The following is a 22,690-nucleotide window of genomic DNA, read 5'->3' as shown; positions in this document are numbered from 1 at the left end:
ATTAAAGTATAACAAAATAATAAATAAATATTTTAATCTTTAATTACTAATATAAGTTATACTTACAAATAATCCCGTTAATACTTAGGTTTATTATTTGATATATAATTGGAATGAAATGACATTATCTGTATGTCAAAGACGGGCAGTCTGGTTGTATAATGCAAAATGTCAAAAATCGACAACTAAAAAGAAATTATTTTCTTGGCAGCATAATATACAAGGCAACAATAATTTTATATAGGATTCTTAAACATTTGGACATAAGACATTATTCCATGGTCTTGATTGTAATATAGAGCTTTTCTGGAATTTATCTACACCTGCATAAATAACTGATTAACAACTTAATTCCAAACTTAATCTCATTTTATGCACAGAGGAGAAAAATATAGACTTAAAAGATGATAACAAAGACGTTATGGTCACTGTGCACTACTTTAACATTAAAGTGACTTTTACATATGTAAGTTTAAACACATTCAATTTGGACAAATTCGTTTAGAAACAATATAAATATTTCATTGGTAAGACAATAAAATATTTCCGTTCTTTTTTATCCTTTCCTTAATACAAACAGTGAAAGAAGGTTCAATATGATATTACGAAACTATCGTTTCAAGGGAAACTTCTGTATTACATAGCTGTTCCCAAAAGTCATTCACTGCAATGAGTCCAACATTTTCTAACACATGTATACGCGTTTTTAAATTCAATCAGGCAAAGCTGTAAGGATCAATAGTTTTGCTAGAGCAAGGTTGGACGTCATCAGGTGGTGGATGCCATTGTCCAGTCCACATGGCAGTACGATCCATAGCTATTTCTGCTGCTTTCTCCATACTATTGCTAGATGTACATTCCATTTCCCAGTGGAAACCATTTTGAGTCACTTGCATTGAACTAGATTCATCTATGCCACAATAGTCCTGTGCTTTATTGTTCACTGGCATTTGTAAAGTTTTATTTCTAATTTGCATAGAACCACTGCCTCTATGTTCAGCACCAGGCCAAGGTCGGGATTGTTCCACCGACTGTAGAGGTAATTTCCGCGGCACCCGTCTAGATTTATTATCCTCCAGAATATGACCACTATTGGTTTTGGTACTTATTAGATTTCCATCGCCTGAACTACTATCACCATCTCTTCTTCGTCTTCTCCTTCTCCTTTCAATATCGACATCGCTTCTTTGAATATCTTCGTTAGTTTCTTGGGTATGTAAGAAGTGTTCCCTTGCAGAAGCCCAGTGATCTTTTCTATTGGCATCTTGCTTGTATTTTGTATGATTATCATTGCCGTGATGGCCGTTATTTGTGTTTGTATCACTGTCTATATTTTGTTTCCTTGACTGTTGATTTTTGACAGCCCATGAAGCAGGCCTCTTAGGGCTCCGCTCTTTGAGAGTAACCTAAAAACATAAAAATTAGAATTATTGACAATAGTTTAAATATAGTTATAAAATAATGATAAGAAATAAAATTACTTACTCCCGAAGAGGAAGAATTGTCAACAGGCTTATAAAGTTGTGTTGGTGTATGATTGCGACTATCTGAACTCCTACAACTTGATCCACTGCGACCATGTATCCATGAAAGTAAGAAGGCTAAAATAGCACATGACAGTCCAAGCGCTGCCGCGGCAGACAACTGAGATCGAGTGCGTTTTGGCACCCAGCCACCACTGTGATATTCCCATATAGAGCATGCTAATAATGCACTACTCAAGGCATAAGATAAGCCTATACCAGTGAATATCCAAGCATTCTATAAGAGGTGGATTCTATCAGATATATCAGTGTCAAAAAATTAAACCACTAATAAATATATATATAAAAATTTATATTTTTAATCATGATGGTAACATTAACTAAAAATAGAATATTGATAAATCATTGACTACTTACCAATTTTGCCCAATTGAAAGGAAAAACATATATAACATGCGAAATATCAAGGAAGAGGAGCAATGCAGTGACCAAAAAACAGAAAACTGCTACAAAGATCATGAAACGCAGCCGCCCGATTAAAGGCAACATAAATAAGCTGACCTTGGCAGTGCCGGAGCTGCATAATGTTGCCAAACACGCTGCAGATGATATCTATGTAAACAATTTAAGGTAACTTATTGTTTTAGGAATAAATAAATGAAATAATAATCTAAATGCTATAGTACTTACAAGTAGTAAAAGTCTAATAACACCAATAGCAGTTTTAAGATGCCCCTGTATGTCACAATAAAGTACCAAGTGACTTGCTCTTGGCCAAGCCAAAGCATTTGAGGAAGAGCCATGGTGATCACCATAGCCATAGTGACCATGATAATTAGCATGTGAGTCCCATGAATGGACCGTTGAATGGACCCCTGGTGAATCCAGCTCCAAAGGTTGGGAGCTAATTTGCCCCCCTGTTCTACTGCCTGCTATTAATATAATATCAAATAATGTATATGTTGATACTCTATTCTTTCTAAATATTTGCAGTTTACAAATTATTTTCTTACCAATATCAAAGTCCTGAATGTCCTCAGGTCTAGAATATGCAGAGGCTGGTAGTTCCAGGTCACGAATCTCTTCTAAGAGAAGTACTTCTATCTCGTCGGCTGCATACAAGTCCGAAACCGAGTGAAGATGATGCCGAGTCTCGCTCATTACTTAGGCACACTCGAGTGTTTACTCCTTCCTGCCTGCCGATCTTTCCTATTTGATCCACTATTAACCACCATTCGTTACTCATTGAATTAAGCAACTGCTTTATACGTTTGCCAGCCATTGTCTACGCATACTGTGTGCCATCTCTTTTCTGCACGCAATATCATCCCTTGGCCTTCAGGCCACACCTACAGAAATTAATTAACATTGCACAACAACAACAAGATACCAAGTATTAACAGAAAATATTCATTATTTAACAATCCAATGACTATGTGGATAGGGAGACAAAACTTTGAAATAAAAGAAATAAACACAATTGTAAATAAAAATAATTTATTCTATACATAAAAACATAATAATAAAACAATAAATATAAACGTGTGAAGTAAGAACTAATATAGTCAATATAATTTTAATACATCAATCCAATTCAATGATAGATAACAAAAGATCTATTTCAGTGCTATCAAATTAATACTTAAAAATATAAAAAATATAAATTATCACTTATAATTATATATTTAAATAACAACTTACACAATAACAATACAATATATACAGTGGCTACAAAAACTACTTGCACAACATTATATTTACTATAACATTTACATACTAATTAATTAAATCCAAATATGACTACAAAAATTTCATACAATGAAAATGAAATGTAAAACCTAATAGAGAGATACTGCATTGAAAAATACAACTACGTACATGCAAAAACTTTTAGTAGCCACTATATTTTTAAACATTCAAATCTGTTTCATAATAGGTTGGAACTTCCTATCCCTTTATTATTAATATACATTATATTCCACATATTTCGAATATACTTAATATTATTTACATTATTATCTTAAAATAAAAATGTACACATAAATGAAAAATCAAAATTAACATATTATCTATATTACAAATAAAATACGCTTTAACTGATTGTGTGTAAATTATTATTTTTTCGATTCGTAAAGTTACAGTATAAAAACGCGGTAGACATAAGAGAAAAATTTTTTAACCTGTCTTTTATGATATTCATCGTATTTAACGTCAAATGTTTGAAATATGTATAAAAATACCTGGATTTCATGATTAGTTGTTTTTATAAAAAAGTATCTATTAATTTCAAATCCACATGTGGTTGCATGTGACATCTCATCAGAATATACCAAGTATGATGATCATCGACATTGTAAATTCGACAATAAAAATGTGAAAACGTACCTCGATTTTGTTCACGATGAACCGACACGGAGATCACATTTTTCCGAAATTTTTCATAATAAATTCAGTGACTGTCTGAAGAATAGCCGCCATTGCCTTTTTGCTGTTTTTACTCATAATCTATGCTCGTCACGACGACCTAGAAATAGCAGATGGAACAACTTGACCCTTTTTAATATTCTCTGCTTAATAAAAGAAAAAAAGAGAAATAGGACAAAGACATAAATTATTTGCACTCGAATAAATACAAACTTTTTTCTATTATAATTATTCATTTAAATTATGAATTTAAGAAATAATATGTAAATTGTTATATTTTGCATAACTATATTACTTGTATAACTTATTAGTTAACTTATTAGTTACGTGTTATTTGCATATCTTATTAGTTACATCTTACTAACTAATAAAAAGAAAAATAGGATAAATACATAAATTATTCGCCCACAACGATACAAAATTTTTTTCTATTACATTTATTTATTCAAATTATAGAATTAAGTAGTGATATACAAGTTATGATTGTAAAATTCGAAAATTTAATTTACTTCACGCGTTTTTGTAGAATATATCAAATTTATAAAAAAATATAATAAATAAAAAATTACATTTTCTAAAAATATGTTAGTATAATAAGATAAATTAGTTATGAAAATGGTAATATATTAAAAAAATAATTTCAGCTTTGTTTTAATACAATATACATATATGATCAATATAAAATTATTTATTGTAATTCTTTAAATTATATTTAAAGTAATTATAATTTAATACCATGATTTGTCTGAATGAGAGGAATGTATTCATTCGATAAAATACCCGTAATTATGTGAAAAATATTGTAAATCAAATCCTTTCTTAGCTGCAAAAGGGTAATAAAGAAATAGTATAATGATTTTTCTAAGAAATTAGTAAAGTTTCTAAAATTTGATATTTTATTAGTAGTATTTGTAATCGCATATATTTTGAATAAATTATTTTTGGAAAATCTGTCTGAAATTAGTTCTATAACAAATAATTGTTTTTTTATTTAATAAAACTAATAATCTTTTCTTTTATTACAAGTTCGTAAAATAATAAACAAACTGTCTTTTGTTAATGTGTTCTTAAGAAATTTTGTTTCGGTTGGTAATACGCCTTGTTATGTCGCATCCATTAAAATCTCACTTTAAGCAGTTCATAGGTGGACAATTAACTATAGTAAACTGTATACTCGGTCTGTCAGGTTGACAGGAAAGAGTGTGTTTGCTTTTTTATCAGTATTAAAGTACAAACGCCTATTTTAATTAATTGAAAAAAAAGAGCACTTTTTAATCATACGTGTTAAAAAAGTATAATATTTATAAAGTAATTTGTTATTTTAAATCATACCTAGAAATCATTTGTGTCTTTTTAGTTGTAAGCGTTAATCATATTTCGTATTTTTAACCATCGTCTTCCATTATGAACACATAGTAAGTGTTTTGATATTAATTTCTATAGAATTATTGTCGTTTAGCCAATTTTACAATAAACAAAGTATCATTTATCATATACATAATATAGAATATCATTCACGTAACTGATAAGATAGCTAGCCATGCAATTAAAATAATATTATGTTGTTTATTTTATATTTATTTATTATCCGTTGTAATGTTTTTTGTAATAACATTTATCTGGTATAATTTTTAGTAACAGAAACGGACCAGGTATATCAGGGAATACTTTTGATCGTTGGGTACAGATGACCAATATGCACGACGATTCTACTATCACAAAAATGCAACATCAGTTTTGGGTTACAAAACAAGCTTTATCACGAAAGTTAGGTAAAAAGGAAGATGAGTGTATAGTAGCGTCCGATGCAGAATTGGATGCCAAATTAGAACTGTTTCGTAGCATTCAGGAATCTTGTTCTTATTTACAAAGAATTATTGACAAATATCAGGAACGATTATGCAGTAAGTTATTAATATTTAAGTCTCTATAAAATAGGGATAGCTAAGGTAAAGAAAAATTTAAAAATAATAAAAATGATTGTACCATTAAATGTTATATAGATCTTGCACAAGAAGAAAATGCAATGGGACGGTTCCTTAAAGATGCTGGTAAACAAGATAAAACTAGAGCTGGCAAGATGATGACAGCAGTTGGAAAATCTTTATCATATTCTGGTCAACAAAGACTTGCATTAAGAGCACCATTAGGACGATTGTATCAGGAAGTAGAAACATTTAGACAAAGAGCTATTGAAGACACACTGCAAAAGGTCCAAGCAATGGAAAAAGCTCGTACAGAGTACAGAGCTGCTCTGTCATGGATGAAAAATATTTCTCAGGAATTAGATCCTGATACATCAAAACAATTAGAAAGATTTCGTAAAGTTCAAACATGTGTAAGACAGTATGTATTGTTAATTATCGTTAACATCTAAATTCTATATACATTTAGATAGCTTTGAATTTATAATTTCTTTATTCATACAGAGGTAAAATAGCCTTTGATAATCTGGCTTTAGATTGCCTTCAAAAGGTAGATCTATTAGCAGCAGCAAGATGTAATATGTTTAGCCATGCTTTAGTTTTATATCAGAGTACACTTCTAAATTTTACTGAAAAATCTGCACAAGCATATTCTACAATAGCAAGCAGTTTTAAAGGCTATCAACGATATGATTTTATGGTAGTGAAAGAACTAGCTGAACCCTCAAGTAAATTAGCTCAAGAAACTGGAGGTGATGATGATCTCGATGATAAAGAGAAGTAAGTTATAAATTTTAAAAAGTGTTAATAACAGAATTTTTAGATAAAATATATTTCTTTTATCATAGGTTATCAATTTTTGACATGGATTATCATGACAGTGTTGAAGAAGCTGAAGAAGTAAAACCAGCCAAACAAAATACAGTTGAAATTGATAAACAAGATGAAAAATTATTGGATATTGATTATGAGACAAAAGACATTAAAGGGTTGGAAGGATTAGACATGAATTCCAGTTCCTCGAATAATGAAATTACTTCACAGTCTACTTCTAATATAGAATATAAGGAGAATCTCGATCAACTTTTTGAAAATTTAATTCTAGATAACGCCACTCATAGTAATATGCAAGAAGGAAATCCATCTGAACTTGATAGAAAGTTTGGTGAACAAAGTTTAACAATGGATATATTTGACAAATCTGATACAAATCTTAATCTAGCTGATTTCTCTTCCTTAGAAGAACAAAATTCAAGAGAGCAATCTTTACAGTTCCTCGCATCCGAAAATATGGTACTTTTGAATGATATTCTCACTGATAAACAGAATGCTGATAACGAGTGGGATGCGATATCGCATGATACATTTTTGCCACCGAATATATTGAAACAAAGTTTGGGCGATGCAGCGCTTGGCATTGGACAGAAAAGCATGCCGACTATCAACATGGGTGATAAGGTAAGCAAAAACTAAATTTGTTTTTACCAAAATCAAATTAAAAATATCTGAAACACTATTATTAAATTTTTCCTATATTTTTCTTAGAAAAAAAATAAGACTGGCAAAAAAGGTAATTCCTGGTTGGATTTATTTGCTGAACTGGACCCTTTGGCTAACAATCCCATGGAAAATCTTTCTGATGACAGTAATGCATCTGCTTAATTTTTTTAAAGTATTTAAAACTATATTATCATGACATATGATTAGTTGCAGTTTATAGCAACAGTCAGAAGAGATATTTTTATTTCCTCCAAATAGGATAATGCTACGAGTATTATCTATTTCTTACATTTGCACTGGTATTTCATACTTATTAGTTGAATTTTAACATTCCAGATAATGAAAATAGCAAGATGATCGTAAGAATCAAAAATATTTAAATTTTCATAAATAACTTTTCAAGCTCCATACCAAAGATTTAAAATCGATGATAGTTTATAAGAGATACTAGTCATATACTTCTTTTAAGTACATTAAAAATATTTTTTTCGTGATAATAAATAATTATCAACCTTTCTAATCATATTTATAGCAAAATATGTTTAATATGAAGTATATCATACGGATACCTGTATATAATTTGTTGACATTCCATAATGTAAAACTTTGCAATCAATTACTTTTGACATTATCTTTGTATCAAACAATTCATATTTTAAAAATGTATGATACAATTATTACATTGTTTCTTTTTTTAATATACTGAAATATTGCATATTGTTCTCTTTTTTTAAATAAAATAAATACAACATAAACAGATTACATCGTCAGGGATATTGTTTTTGTATCTTTTCTATATAAATATAAAATGCTTATGCATCAACGAAATACAGAATCACAGTGTTAACACCAAAATATAATTGTATTTCGCGTATAAAAGAAATCTAAATCAAAATCTAACTTTCATCAATAACACATCTGGAATTTAGGCATCATAAAATTGTGCCATAGCCGTTCTGACCCTGAAATGAGACAAATGTATATTAAAAGTCAGAAATATTTGAGAGAAAATATTTTTATATTAATTATACTAAGATTTAATATCTTATTGAACTATTATAATTTACAAGGACAGTTAAAGATCATTTTCAAACACAAATAGAAAGGAAGGTTTAAAGATTGTTTGTCATACTTATCAAACAATTGAAGATCTTTGCTATGACGTAATTGTTGCAAAATACGATAAAAGCCCAGTTCTTTTAAACGTGCTTGCCGTTGTGCAGCACCAGGTTCTTCCCTCCAGACTAGGTTGCACACACAAAAAACTGCGGCAATTTGCAGTTTTACATTGCTATGCATCTAGATTCATAACATAAATGTTAGAAATTTCTGCTAGAACTTCAATAACATATTAGTGAAGCATAAATTATATAAGAATCATAAAATAACACGGGGAAATATTTGTTGTATTATTCAAATAAATTAAAAGAAGGCGATAAATAAAGAGTAAAATATTAAAGAAAGAAAAACAAAAAGGCAAAATATTTTTTACAAACCATATAATCCATAAGTTTTTTAAGCACATCTTCGTTAGCCATAATATGATCTTTTGCTCGATTTCCATCAGCTACATTCGCTAAAATACAGAGAGCCTGCTCCTTTACGTCTGCTGGATGCCTTGGGTCTTCTAAAACTAATATAACAGCTTGCATAACGTGAGCAGCGTGTTCTCCCATTATACGATCTATGTGTGCTTTTGTAGAGAGCAAGTTTCGTAATAAACCTAATGTTTTCATCAAAACTGGTATATCTTGATCTGCCAGAAGACAAAAGATTTGATCTGTTCCCAGACATTGTAAAATTTGTAATTTTACTTGCTGTTCGGCTTGGAAAGCCACGTTCATCAATGCCCAAATTCCGTTCAATCGCAATGCCGGTGTACATCGTTTTGTAAGCGAGCACAATAACTCTATTCCTCCAGATTCAAGAATCGGTTCTTTGCTTGGACTAAATTCCAACAATAAGTTACATAATGTACTTGAGGCAACAGTTAATAAATCAACTTCACTTTCGCCTCTACCTACATAATATAATTATACTAATTAATAATAATAGATACTAATAGCATGATCTAATTTTGAAAAATTTTCGTTTTAGATTTATATAATTGGTATTACGAAAAACATGCAAGAATATCTTCAATGTTCTTTAGTAATCTTATATGATCTTATTGAATGAGTTATGTGTAATTAAAACATTTTAAAGAAAATGTGTCGTAATTTTGTATAAATCATATTATTTCAATAATAATCCATAAAGTCTAAAAATATTATTATATCTTACCCTCCAATCCCTTATCTGCACCATGTAATAGTTGCATAAGGGGCCTCCAAACAGCATGATCTTGAAACGTTGTTCGGAGTTGCTGAACACTTCTAGAAAGAGAATGAAGACATCTAACTGCTGCTAAACGTACATGAGAACCTCCTGGATCCTGAAGTCCTGCCACTACTTGTTCCATAAGACTTTCTGTCTCGATGATACGTTTCCTAATATCTTCATCATTAGCACCAAGGGATGCAAATGCCCTGAATGCAGCTTGTCGCATATCTTGTGTTAATGTTGTATCCTGTAGCTGCGCCATTGCAAGTACAATCTTGCACTTGTACAATTTATTAACATGAAATATTAACAATAGTAAACATACAAAATAGATATGTAAATCTATAATGTATAACATACTTACATGTGGATGACATCGTAACAATTCTGCAAGAGTAGGAATTAAATGATTACTAATGGAAGCTAGACGTTGCAATTCGGTATTAACTTCGGTAAGGAAAGCCAAAGTTTCAGCCGCCGCTACTCTTTCACGAGGCGGATGATCTCGATGACAAAGTCGTACCAAACAAGGCAAAGCACGGTATATAATTCTAGGATCTTTGTGTACTAGAACTCCAGTTCTATGCATATATGTAATACATCTTGCAGCTTCAAGTTGAATTAAGGAGCTTTTCTCACGACCCATTAATTGTCCTAATGCTACAGGTACAAGTCTACCCTGTGGTGTGTTACTGGTAGTTGCCGATGCAACCGTGACACATACCCCATAATTCTTATAACACATATTTGCCAAGCATGCTAGAGCTGATGATTGAACATCAGGTAATGAAGAATCCAACTGCATTGCTAATGTTTCTACTGCACCACCTTTGGCTAAAGCACTTTGCTCTTCTGTTGTCTAGCAAGAAATTATTTAAAATATAATTTTAAGGATTACATTGCAAAATTAGATTTGATTTTGTCATTTTTGTACCTTGCATGCTGTTGTTAAAATTGTTGCTACACAAATTTGACAAGTGACTGATTGATTTGCTAATGACACCAATCTTGGAACTAGTGCAGGATCCTGATATATTGAATGAACCGGTGCTGATGGATGTTGAAATACTGTTCTCAAACAACGTAAGCATGCTTCGTTTAATAAATCTGTTATTTTTGGCTTTCCTTCTAATGGCGTTTCTGTGATAGGTGTAGATAATATAACCTGAAAAAGCAACGGCACTACACCAAGATCTATAAGTGCCAACACATGTTGATCAGTTCCTTTAGCTAAAGAACCTAAAGTTATTGCAGCCTCTAGCCTTATATTATCTCCAATTCTGTCTGATGTATCTCCAAGAAGTTGCAATAAACGAGGTACTACACCTTGTGCTATTACAGATCCTTTTTGTCTATTACTCCCAATCACAGAATTTTTTAGGCATCTAGAAACAAAAAAAAAGAGATCAATTATAGTTAACATAAACGTTCAATTAAATCAACAATGGCAAAGTAATGGTGGAAAGTAAGAAAAACTATAAGATTGTTTTAATAATATTACCTTTTTAACGCTTCTTTACACCATATATTATAATAATTTTAATGAATAATGACCTTTAATAAACAAGTTTAGAGGTTAAGTACGATTTGTACTCACATAATAGCTTCTAAGCATTTTTGAGGATCCAACGAGTATAATTCATCGATGTAACTTCTCGAACTCTCAACATCCTGTGACACAATTAATTTTCAAACTTTTCGAACGATTGTACGAAAAATGATATCTTTCAAAGCAGAAGAAAACCGGTAACTCGTTTCACCTTCACGAATTCACTCACCATGAATGGTTGCATCACCGAGACCATAATTCTTTTCTCTCGGTTTCACATAAAGATATTACAAATGTTCACTCAAAATAATTCTGCAGTATATATTCAACTACCACGAGAAATAGTTAATTTAACAATCTTTGTTTGTTATGTGAACACTCACTGTTTCATTTGGTAAAACTCGTTGTGAAATAATTCCCATTAGAACAGTGTTGGCATTATCATATAATTATTACTAGACTATGAATACTTATATAAATTCATATTTTTATAAATATAATTTAAAAAATGAAACTTAGATATACATAATTTTTCATATTATCTGCATTTTTAAATTTCTCATAGATGTTGTTACGTTTTCACTTTGGGGTTTTAGGACGGAGGTACGTAGGTTGGTATCAACCTCACATAAAGCGCTGACCACTCTGCTCGTAGAAGTGCGCGAAGATTAAAAAAAATTTGTTCTTTTTATGAACGATCGTTTATTCCAACTTGTACTTTTTAATTACAATAGCAAGAAGTTAGCACTTGAGAGTCAAAATTTGAATTGATTAAAAACTCACTTTTTCACTTTTGATCTTCGATTCCTGCCCAGGTCCAGAATCCCCTCCCCTAGATCTTGTCTTGCTGAATAAGTGGAGATAGGAGCATTGTTTCTCACAGAAGACCGTACCTACATGTGCGGCGATGGAGAAGGGAATAGTATAAAAGAGAAACAGCAAACTTCCTAAAAAAGTTTACATAGCCGTCAAAGATAAGATGTAGAAGAATCATATTGAGAATTCGGACTCTTAATTTATGCAGCACATAATAGTCGTAATCTAAAGTTACAGCTCAAGTTCTAGGAAAGTCTACACGAAAATTGCTGGGGTAAAACATCAAAAGATTACATTAAAAAATTTAAACTATTAATTTGGCACCATAATAAATAATTTAAAGCCAGTTCACAAAAAACTGTTTATTTTCTGAGCCATTTCCTCTCCTTATTCAGCTGCTTTCGGTGAATAATTAGACAATGTACAATTTTTGATCTACGTATATAGTCGGTCAGTTTAAATTTCGTTCATAGTTTATGTCGAATGTTTCCAGATACAATCATTGAAACCAACTTCACGTAATTATACTAAGAGCAAATTCAAGCGATAGCGTAACAATACATAAAAATCAGCAATTTAATTATCGCGTTATAATATTTAACAAAATTTATTGTTTTAAATTTTTTTATATGAATAAAAATTGTTAATAAATTAAATTTAATTATTTAAAAATATTGAATTAGAAATTTAGGATTTATTATAAAAATATAGAAACTTTTGTACAATTGGTCATTTTGAAGTATGTAAGCGGTTTCGTATATTTATTAGGAAATGTACGTAACATTAAATTGTCTAATTGTTATAAAAGTATTTTTTGTCAATTAAAAGCTTTTATTAAATATGTTTGAGGAATCTCTATCCGAATATTTAGAAACTGTAACAGAATATATATTTGATAATGATAAACTGGTGAGTATTCTTTTAAATTTCTCGATTTCTCATAATACAACTTTCAAATGTACGTTATACTAATCGCTTATAATATTATTTGATAAAAATGACTTTTAAATTGTCTTAAGTGTATAAAATGACTATAGGTAACCTATAAATGGTTAAGCAAAGTACTGGAAGTTCACGTCAATGTAGCAAAACAAATTCTATGGGAATTTTGGCAAAGATACAAAAAGGAAAAAGATTTTAATTGTACCTTTTTGTTAATTGGAATTTTGCATGATGGTGGTATGCAAGTTGAAATTGTCAGAGAAAAAGATCTATTAACAGCAAAAGAAAAATATAGTAAAATTATTTCCGAGCATATTTATAGCCTTCAAAAAGTACTTCCTGAGTTACAACTGCTTGGGTTAACTGAAAATGGAGATATTAAATTCAGTGCCATTAAATGCATTCAGAACAATGATCGTAATGATGAAGAGATGCATATGTTCCGTTGGGGTACCATGTCAAGAGAAGTTGAATCTGTTCCTCAAGAAAAGACACAATCAACATCTGAAGCAGTCAAAGAAAAAAAGATATTAAGCCCAGAAGAGAAGCAAATTGCTAAAAAGAAAAATGCTGACAGAAAAGGTTTTGATAGTTTGTTTGGGAAAGTCAACAGTAAACAAAAAAGTCCGCCTGTATCTTCTAATACAGAAACAATGGAAGTGGATGCTTCTACTCATACAAAAGAAATATCTAAAAATGTTGGTGCTGGAAAAAAGAAAAATGTAAAAAAGGGAGAATCAAGTGGATCTTTTCAACCAATTAAGAATCCTACAAAGACTACAGATTTTTCAGATAAAAATAAAAGTTCAAATTCTTCAGATAAAGACAAAAGCACAAATTCCTTATCAGAAAAAATTGTAGAAGAAAAAGTTATTTCAAAAAGTAATTCTAAACAAAAGCAGAATGTAAGAGGGAAAAAACGTAATCGTAGCAAAGACACCAAGAATACTGTTAAAAAGAGAAAACGTATTAAAATTCAGAGTGATTCTAGTGGTTCAGAATCTTCTGATAATGAACAAGGATCAGAACTAGATTTACCATCTTCGCCTGAAAATCCTCCTGCTTTTGTAAAGAAATGTTCTGTTTCTCCACCACAAGTCAAACTCGAAAATGGAAAACGTAAGGTTTTAAAAATAGTAGATAAAACATTTGAAGAAGATGGTTTTCTTGTCACAAAAAAGGTACATGTTTATGAAAGTTGTTCTGAAGAAGAATCAGAAATTGTAGAAGTAAAAAACCAAAAGAAGATAGTGGCACCTGAATCACTTTCAGAAATCAAAGGAAAGAAAAACACTAAACAAACTACTTTGATGAATTTCTTTAAAAAGTCATAGCATACTTTATTATATTATATTGCATGTTTTATAATTATTATACTTAGGATACTTACTTTAGGTTATTAGAATACTTACTAGAGTACAATAATATTTTATGATTCTGTTATGATATACAGAATATAAATAAAATTTTATATTTTATAAATAATTGATATAAAATTTATTAAACGAAAGTAGTTTGAATTTTATCTTGAAATTATAATTATCTTCTAAGTTAGATGAAATAGATATATGTTCTCTTATTAAGTACTGTTATCAGATATGTTATCAAAGAGATGCCAAGTGCATGTTACACCCTAAATATGAGTAATGCTATATTGGTTGTTCAAATATAAGGTCTCTAAATAACAATTTAACACAATGATTATTTATTTAAATTTAATTGGGTTGTGTTTCTCATTAATAATACAAAGTTCTACATGTGATATATGTTCAACATGTTCATGTACAATTCTAAGTAAGTAAAATTATTTCACTTTGGTGAGATATAATTTAAAAACAAATTCTTTAAAATTATTTACATATATGATTACATACATGAATACATATATGAATTATTAATAAATTTAGCTAATAATATGTACTTTATTTATTACAGTGAATAAAGAACAGGAAATTAACTGTCATGGAAAATATTTAGGAAATAATGACATGTTTAATTTTGATTTGTTAACATTAGACAATTATCAAGTATTGAACAAACTTGTTTTATCTAAAAACAATATAGTTAATTTACCTACAAATCTATTGAAGAAGTTACAATCTTTAAAAAGTTTAGATTTATCTGAAAATATTATAGAAGAAATATATACAGCAATGTTTATAGACTTGAACAATCTCGAAGATCTAAATCTTTCTAAAAATGCATTAAGAATTTTTGATGATTCGTTGTTGAAAGTACTTCCTGCATTGTTATCATTAAACCTTAGTTATAATCATATAAATTCAATAGAATATTTAATGAACAAAACTACAACAAAGATTAATACACTCGATCTTTCTCATAACAATATATCCAGTTTATCTAAAATATTTCTAGAATCATTAATAAATTTACAATATTTAGATCTGTCATTTAATAGAATCCATTCTTTAGAAGATTGTAATCTAACAGTTTTAAATTCTTTGAAAGCAATTCATATAAATAACAATTTTATTGTTACACTAAATATGCAAGCATTACCAAAGACATTGATTGAATTACATTCTGGATATAATCAAATTTCGGAAATACTATACAATTTGGATTATATTGAAGTATTAAATCTACAGCGCAACAATATTTCTGAATTACATGCAAACATAATAACAGATAATTTACAACATCTGAATATTAGTGGAAATATGTTATCAAATTTTCCAAATGTTATATCTGAAAATTTGAAAGTGTTAGACGTATCTAACAATAAATTAACTTATGTTCCTGAAATAATATCTATTAAAAATTTCCCATTACTGTCCCAATTTGATGTTAGCCAAAACCCTATTGAAAATTTGACAATTAGCTCTGATTTAAAGTTAAATTCATTTATTGCAAGTAAAATGAGTATGTTAAAAGCTATTGATGAAGGTACATTAGCAAATTTGAGACCACCATCGAATGGTTGCATTCATCTTACTATATCCAATAACAAAATGTTGTCTTTCATTCATAAAGATGCTTTGAGACACATGACTCTCTGTTCAGTAAGTTTCAAGTTGCTATTTTGGAATATTGTCCAAGTAAGTTAAAGTTACCTATGTAAATAATTTTTTATTATTAGTTAGATTTGAGTAATAATCAACTTTCCTATGTCGCAAAAGAGCTGGTTGTACGTAACAATAATTCTATGATATACAGTGTTAATCTACAAAGAAATCCATTTAAATGTAATTGTACACTACAATGGATGTTAAGTGATTTGGTTCCACAACTTTATTCCACCCAGCCCCATCTTTTAGATGATTTGAGGTATATAACTTATAAAATTATTATTAGAAATCAGTTTAATGCTTTGAATTAAAATAACGAAAAATAGTATACTAATTATTTTATTGTTTCTTTACATTACATAAGGTGTACTTCGCCTCCAGAAATATCAAACATAAGAATGGTACATTGGTACGGATGGAAAGGTGAAATTTTTTGTGTTAATACAACGGTCTTTAAAGAAAGTCTTGCAATGAATGTTGCCAATGTAATGTCTAATGAAGTAGTACATTTTGATTCTAGTACTGGTTTGCTAGTTGTTGTAGGAATAGCTACAACTGTATTAACACTTTTAATAGTAGGAGGAATTCTATGGACACAAAGAATAGCCATAAGAAGAAGGAGAGTCAATAGGAAATTTTAATGTTTATCATTATTTAGTATATAAATTTATTTGTCTTGTATATTTTTCTCACATTTCTTTTTTAATTAAAAAAATTTTCTTAAATTTTCAATATATTGATATTATATGAAGATATACTTTTATTTACAAAGTGACTTATGTAATAACATATAACTTATATAATCTCTTAAATTGATTAAAGTTAAATAATGAATGGAAATAAATTTATTCCCTGAATTAATTTATACTTCAAGAATTATCATTCATCTGAATACTAAACATTGTATAAGACTGACAAAGTTATTAGTGAATACACAATCAAATGTTAATATTCACACAAAAATTAAATTTGTTGGTAAAATGAATTATGAATCATGAATTTTATTAAAGTATTGTATAATACGACTCTCACAGAAACAGTTTTCTTTTCAATTAAATTTAAATGTTATTGAAAAAAATATGAATAAATAAAATGTTATCTTGAATATATAATGTGTATAAATACATGTATAAGAATACATATATAATAATATATTTATCAAAACATTAAAATAAATATATATTTCTAATTCACACATATAAATACATTAGTATTCGCATAATTGTATATAATATTTTTTTTATACAAAAACAGCCCATTTTCGATGAAAATAGTTAACTAAAACTATCTAAACATTCCCTAAAAATACCCTAAGTATTGGAAGGATTTAAGGTCTTATTTAGTTATTCACAAATTTCAAGTGCATGACAGACACTTAATTAAATTTAAATCATATTTCGATGATGTCAAACATTGCATCACTTCCGATATTGCAATCTTAATATATGTTTTAATAAAATATTTTCATAGAAAATTGATCCGCATTAATTATGAGCTAAATTGTGTTTGTAATTAAATTGTTTGATCACAATAAAGATTAATAACTTATTCAGATACATTAATTTATCTTTTTTTTTTATTAGTTAAGATGAACAATTTTTAAAATGTAGTCATCGCTTTGGACGTAAAGTGAGCTTTGCAATTTGTCTTTATATATCGTCTATTTGCCAGTGACTAGATGTCACTTGGACCGGAGGATTTTCCCTCAATTCGTTTAAAAAATTACATATATTTTTGTAATATCGAGGTTGACACCACGTTTCATTGTGTGTACCTCCTGAAATTGAAAGTATTTTTTTACAGGGACTTTTACAGTTCTTGTAAAGTTCTTGCATCATACGTGGAGGCACTAACGTATCCGCTAAACCAGAAATAAATAATGTAGGTACCGTTACTGACCGCACTTTGAGGATGGACAGATACTACAATACAAAATAACTCAACTAGAAATGATTCAACTGAAAGAAACTAAGCTATAAGAGAAATTATCTTACCTTATTTTTATATAAAAAAAGGGGTAAATATTGTAAACATCTCAATCCAAAAAGTAGTGCAGCCATATCAGGAATGCTAGTAAAAGTGTTCTCAAGAATAAGACACCAAATTCTTTGTGAATTTTCTGGCTTTGTAGCTAAATTGATAGCTACAGCACCACCTATAGAAATATTAGAGCATATTAAACATATAGTATACATTCTTTATCAAAAATGACTCACTTAAAAAAATATAAGTACCTAATGATCTACCAAATACGATTATTTCATTAGTATTTATATCAGTTCTACTAGATAAATAATCAATTCCTGCACGAGCATCCATGTATAAACCTTCTTCAGATGGTGATCCTTGTGATAAACCATAGCCTCTATACTCCAACATTAAAATGTTACATTGGATAGTATGGTATAATCCAACTGCATTTTTTAGTCTGAAATTTAGTTCTAGAATTATTATCTCATATTACAAAATAAAATTATATGATAAAGTGGCAAAAGTCACTGACCTATGTCCTACATTACCAGCATTTCCATGAAGAAATAACAAAGTAGGCACCTTTTTTATTCTATCCTCTGGTTGAGAAATAAAAAACATGTGTAACATGGTGCCATCCCCTGATCTAGTATAAATGCTTTGATAAGGTAAATTAAATATCGAAGGTGCAGGAACATATATCCGAGAATTAGCTGGTGACTCTGGACGATAAACAAGTTGATCCTCTCTATGATACAATATACCTACAATATATATTGATTAAGATACACACCAACCATTTTTAGAAATATAAAAATTTGATAAAAGACATTAATAGATATACCTGTAGTAGCAAAACAAAGTAGAAAGAAAGCAGAAATCCCACCATACAACCAATATAGAAGGAAACAGGCAAGTATATAAGTTCCAGAGAAAGCCCAACATTTGATAGCTATACTCCCTAATAAACGGATGGGTTTACTTCGAGCAAGTCTCATACAAAATGACATGATTGCTATGTAGTATTTTCAAAAAAATGACTAATAATCATCTAAATCACTTTTATATTCAGTAAGTGTACAATATTGCGCATCTTGACTTGATCATACTGCTTCACTGAGTCAAATATTCCAGTTATCATTGAAGACTTTATAACCTAAAATTCGTATCAAAATTTTATTTCATAAATATAATCCATTTCATAAAAACTTTGGATTTGTATTGATAAATAAATGCATTTCGCTTTTCAAAGAAATTTATTAGATCAGAGATTACATAGTATAAAATGAAATAGTTTCAATTTTTGAAGAATTATGAAACATGGATTAAAAATAAATATTGCCGTTACATGCTCAAATATAAATCGATAAAATAGTATAAATACTGAAATATAAATAATAAATTTTTTATAATAAGCGATGTACTTCATAGCATAATTTCATATTGAACAAAGATACATTCATATACAAACACAAAACAAACTGGCGGCGCGATCATAGTGTTACATTTAGAAGATAGTATTGCGAGTTTATCACGTGTCATCGTGAATGTCCAATGCTGTATTCTGATTTCTGATTACTGTTAACCGATTCTATATGTATAACTAATACTACCTTACGTCTTTATATTCAAGACGAGTCTCACTGTTCACGTAGAGTTCTTCGTTTATTTACGATTAGAAATTTAAGTGTTATTTTAAAATTACTTATAAATAATGGAGAAAATACTAGTCGAACCTCGGGATGGAACCGTAGTGTCATGTTTGTCTAACCTTCTTCAAACGAGTGCTGAAGAAGCACTTACTATTGGCGATACATTTAAAGTCGGACTATCAGGTGATATACTTCTCACATAAACACTATAAATACAAAAATGATAAAAACAGATGATTAATCATGTCCATTGAGTGTTCCATCCTTATAAGATATATTTTAAAGAAAATCTTAAAGTAATATCTGCATTTAAAATACATACATTTATAGGTTATACATGCTGTAAAAAATTATGCAATTGACGAGATTTTATATTTATTTCTTTTTTCATTTGATTACAATTTAAGCGAGCAGGTTATTGTTCTTACAATAGTATGTTTTTTCATATTTTTTTATTTCCAATATTTAATTTATACCTTTTACATTTATACTTAATATATATTTAATTTATACTTAATATATATTTAATATATATTTAATTTATACCTCTTACAAGTACAAAAGTTATTTTTTTACATTAAAATATTAAACTAATAATAAAATTTTGAAATTATTTGTGTCAGGGGGGTCTTTGGTACAATTATTGGTTGACAGTTTACCTAATGTTACAACTGATTGGAGTAAATGGTATTTCTTCTTCTGTGATGAAAGAGTTGTTCCTTTCGATAGCAATGATTCTACTTATGGAGTATATAAGTCAAAGTTGATTGGGAAGATACCAATAACTGAAGAACAATTTATAAAAATTAATCCTGATCTGTCTGGTAAAATAATATGTTTCAATCTATAATCTCTTTCTTCTTTTTTTTCCCATAAAATAGCAGTTATATAATTACATTATTATACTTATAGCCGAAGATGTTGCAAAAGATTACATTAAGAAGATGTCTGTATTTTTCCCTCCTGACCGTGTTCCATGTTTTGATGTGCTTCTTTTGGGATTGGGTCTAGATGGACATATATGCTCTCTTTTCCCTGGTCACAAACTTTTAAACGAAGCAAGCTTGTGGGTTTGTCCTATTAATGATTCTCCCAAACCACCTCTATCTCGTATTACTCTCACTCTTCCTGTGATAAATAATGCAAAAAGATGCATATTTGCTATTACCGGATATGGTAAAGCTGAAATTGTTAAGGTGATTATTTCATTGAAGGTTAAAGGAAACTAATTTTTAAGTTGTAATTCATATAAAGTATTTTTATTCTTAATATTTAATATCTAACAGCGAGTTTTGCAAGATAGAGAAAATTTGCCAGCTGCTCGTGTTCAACCCCACAATGGAGAATTGTATTGGGTCCTAGATGAAGATGCTGCAAAATTTCTAGAAACAGCCTAAACAACATTCCATTAAATTGACTATGACATTCCATGTTAATATCTTGTCCTAATGCTCAGCAAATTTTTTGAGCTTACTTTTATATACGTATGTGCATCTTACTTAAGATACCTAATAATAGAAAAGTAACTAAATGACATTTTTTGTAATTTATTGCTCAAAGATTGATATTTGTTTATTGTGATGTTAATATCATCTGAAATATATTAGGTTCTGTTACGTATTTTAATATTAATTAATTTTAATATTAATTTCGTTTCCAATATTTTATTTTTTCATTTCATTTGTAAACATTTAATTATAATGGGTATAAAATATAATAAGGTAAATCATTTTTATGCCACATTACTCATTCATTATTATCATCAAACTGCAATTTATGCTTATTATATTATCTTAATAAATTTAGAAAATCATATAAAACAAAAATGGCTTCAAAATTTTTTAAGTAACAAATATTTTGGATGCTAAAATAAGACAGTATACGTTTCAAAAACGTACAAATATTTAGAAATATTTATTTTTATTTAGATATAATAAATATAAAAAATTAAAATATTATATGATTACAAATATATTTAACATTACGTAATTCGATTTATCATAAATTGTTTTTCATAAAAATAAATAATGTCAAGAAATCCAAGCAAAGATATTAATATTTACTAAACAAAACATTAAAATAAAATCTTTTTGGTAAAAAAATATATATATAAAAATGTGAATATATTTTTATTGTTGATATCATACCATCAGTAGAACAATATATAATAGTATGTAATTCTCATAACAATTTCTATTTAATTCTGTATTGAAATATTTATCATGGGATCGAAAAACAGTAAGCAAAGTAGTTATTTAAAATCTTTATACAGTATTTTATTTGCACGAGAAAATATCATAATCATTGTTATTTTGTATACAGAAGTAAATAGATATATCTAGTATAAATATTATATGTTCGTTTAGTAGATCGTAAAAGACATTCTCTATCTTTGGTAGTTTATATAAATTTAATAGGTATTGATATATATAAATAACTATGCAGCAAAAAGTGACTATTTTTATACGATGCATATGTTTGTATATCATAATATGGAATTAATATCATTAATGTATGAATATTGTTCGAGGCAGGAATATCGTTTGTAACATGCACTTAACAGATAACATCCCCTATCAGTCAAATTCAGTAATCAATGCTAATTACTTAGGAACTAAAATTTTTACAATATTTAATAAATTACCTTTATTTTTTTACAAAAATCTTATGTGTACAATAGATATCAAGCCATAAAAAGAACTAAAAATCTATTAATTTACATTTTTTTTCACATGACTTAATCGTCAGTTTCGTTATAATTTGTATTAACTGCGTAATGCTGTAAAACGTTTTAATTTTGAACGACACGTCAAATTACTTTTTTACAGTTCTTCCAAATTCGTATGGATTATTTATAAAATTCTATTCCAAAGCACAACGAACATTCTATAGACTTAAAAGAGTAATCGAAAATGTTGATTCAGTTAAATGTTTCTATACAGTACGTACATCTAATATAAATGCTAGAATTACCCAGAAAAAATGGGTTTTGTAATTTTTAGCTACTTTACTTACATTATATTTCGTTTATGTTAAAAACGTGATGGAAAAAATAAAAGGATAACTTTGATTTTAA

At 28.7% G+C, this 22,690-nt stretch overlaps 7 protein-coding genes across 15 annotated transcripts; 4 read left to right on the top strand and 3 right to left on the bottom strand.

Annotated features, from left to right (window-relative positions):
- Positions 1-178: 178 nt before the first annotated feature.
- LOC100647656 lies at positions 179-4,037 on the bottom strand. 2 transcript variants are annotated; one of them, XM_012309943.3, is made up of 6 exons: positions 3,870-4,037; positions 2,498-2,833; positions 2,175-2,413; positions 1,902-2,096; positions 1,486-1,761; positions 179-1,406 (listed from the first exon to the last, which is right to left on the bottom strand). In XM_012309943.3, exons 2-6 carry the CDS (start codon positions 2,643-2,645, stop codon positions 717-719), a joined length of 1,548 nt encoding a protein of 515 aa, XP_012165333.1. In that variant the 5' UTR covers positions 2,646-2,833; positions 3,870-4,037; the 3' UTR covers positions 179-716. The 2 variants fall into 2 exon arrangements, with proteins under 2 accessions (XP_012165333.1, XP_003396351.1); XM_003396303.4 differs by having other exon boundaries at positions 2,175-2,416; positions 3,870-4,035.
- Positions 4,038-5,045: 1,008 nt separating this feature from the next.
- On the top strand, positions 5,046-8,582 carry LOC100647536 (islet cell autoantigen 1-like protein). Of its 2 annotated transcripts, none has more exons than XM_048407366.1 (6): positions 5,046-5,200; positions 5,544-5,812; positions 5,912-6,254; positions 6,338-6,613; positions 6,682-7,291; positions 7,379-8,582. In XM_048407366.1, the coding sequence occupies exons 2-6, from the start codon at positions 5,596-5,598 to the stop codon at positions 7,493-7,495; spliced, it is 1,563 nt and encodes a 520-aa protein (XP_048263323.1). In that variant the 5' UTR covers positions 5,046-5,200; positions 5,544-5,595; the 3' UTR covers positions 7,496-8,582. The 2 variants fall into 2 exon arrangements, with proteins under 2 accessions (XP_048263323.1, XP_012165332.2); XM_012309942.3 differs by having other exon boundaries at positions 5,047-5,323.
- LOC100647420 (armadillo repeat-containing protein 8) lies at positions 7,398-11,738 on the bottom strand. 4 transcript variants are annotated; one of them, XM_003396301.4, is made up of 8 exons: positions 11,434-11,732; positions 11,253-11,326; positions 10,590-11,040; positions 10,020-10,514; positions 9,617-9,908; positions 8,830-9,353; positions 8,466-8,632; positions 7,398-8,295 (listed from the first exon to the last, which is right to left on the bottom strand). In XM_003396301.4, exons 1-8 carry the CDS (start codon positions 11,458-11,460, stop codon positions 8,259-8,261), a joined length of 2,067 nt encoding a protein of 688 aa, XP_003396349.1. In that variant the 5' UTR covers positions 11,461-11,732; the 3' UTR covers positions 7,398-8,258. The 4 variants fall into 4 exon arrangements, with proteins under 4 accessions (XP_003396349.1, XP_012165331.1, XP_048263322.1 ...); XM_012309941.3 differs by having other exon boundaries at positions 9,617-9,935; positions 11,434-11,728; XM_048407365.1 differs by having other exon boundaries at positions 7,398-8,632; positions 11,434-11,738.
- Positions 11,739-12,573: 835 nt separating this feature from the next.
- LOC100647297 (DNA polymerase delta subunit 3-like) lies at positions 12,574-14,655 on the top strand. Of its 2 annotated transcripts, none has more exons than XM_012309937.3 (2): positions 12,574-12,929; positions 13,058-14,655. In XM_012309937.3, the coding sequence occupies exons 1-2, from the start codon at positions 12,861-12,863 to the stop codon at positions 14,294-14,296; spliced, it is 1,308 nt and encodes a 435-aa protein (XP_012165327.2). In that variant the 5' UTR covers positions 12,574-12,860; the 3' UTR covers positions 14,297-14,655. The 2 variants fall into 2 exon arrangements, with proteins under 2 accessions (XP_012165327.2, XP_048263320.1); XM_048407363.1 differs by having other exon boundaries at positions 13,040-14,655.
- LOC100647064 (protein artichoke-like) lies at positions 14,615-16,852 on the top strand. The gene is made up of 4 exons (XM_003396298.3): positions 14,615-14,756; positions 14,898-15,985; positions 16,063-16,250; positions 16,356-16,852. Exons 1-4 carry the CDS (start codon positions 14,660-14,662, stop codon positions 16,630-16,632), a joined length of 1,650 nt encoding a protein of 549 aa, XP_003396346.2. The 5' UTR covers positions 14,615-14,659; the 3' UTR covers positions 16,633-16,852.
- A 291-nt stretch (positions 16,853-17,143) lies between these two features.
- Positions 17,144-19,704, bottom strand: LOC100646740 (protein ABHD13). Of its 3 annotated transcripts, none has more exons than XM_003396295.4 (6): positions 19,576-19,704; positions 18,807-19,118; positions 18,495-18,726; positions 18,226-18,419; positions 17,986-18,146; positions 17,144-17,913 (listed from the first exon to the last, which is right to left on the bottom strand). In XM_003396295.4, exons 2-6 carry the CDS (start codon positions 18,970-18,972, stop codon positions 17,641-17,643), a joined length of 1,026 nt encoding a protein of 341 aa, XP_003396343.1. In that variant the 5' UTR covers positions 18,973-19,118; positions 19,576-19,704; the 3' UTR covers positions 17,144-17,640. The 3 variants fall into 3 exon arrangements, with proteins under 3 accessions (XP_003396343.1, XP_012165326.1, XP_012165325.1); XM_012309936.3 differs by lacking the exon at positions 19,576-19,704 and adding an exon at positions 19,434-19,545; XM_012309935.3 differs by lacking the exon at positions 19,576-19,704 and adding an exon at positions 19,387-19,505.
- LOC100647184 (6-phosphogluconolactonase) lies at positions 19,659-21,234 on the top strand. Its single transcript, XM_003396299.4, has 4 exons — positions 19,659-19,797; positions 20,238-20,438; positions 20,527-20,810; positions 20,901-21,234. The coding sequence occupies exons 1-4, from the start codon at positions 19,677-19,679 to the stop codon at positions 21,009-21,011; spliced, it is 717 nt and encodes a 238-aa protein (XP_003396347.1). The 5' UTR covers positions 19,659-19,676; the 3' UTR covers positions 21,012-21,234.
- Positions 21,235-22,690: the final 1,456 nt, after the last annotated feature.

Source organism: Bombus terrestris, chromosome 7 (genome assembly GCF_910591885.1).
Source record: "Bombus terrestris chromosome 7, iyBomTerr1.2, whole genome shotgun sequence".
NCBI classification, from domain to species: domain Eukaryota; kingdom Metazoa; phylum Arthropoda; class Insecta; order Hymenoptera; family Apidae; genus Bombus; species Bombus terrestris.
This window is presented reverse-complemented; position numbering and strand designations above follow the sequence as displayed.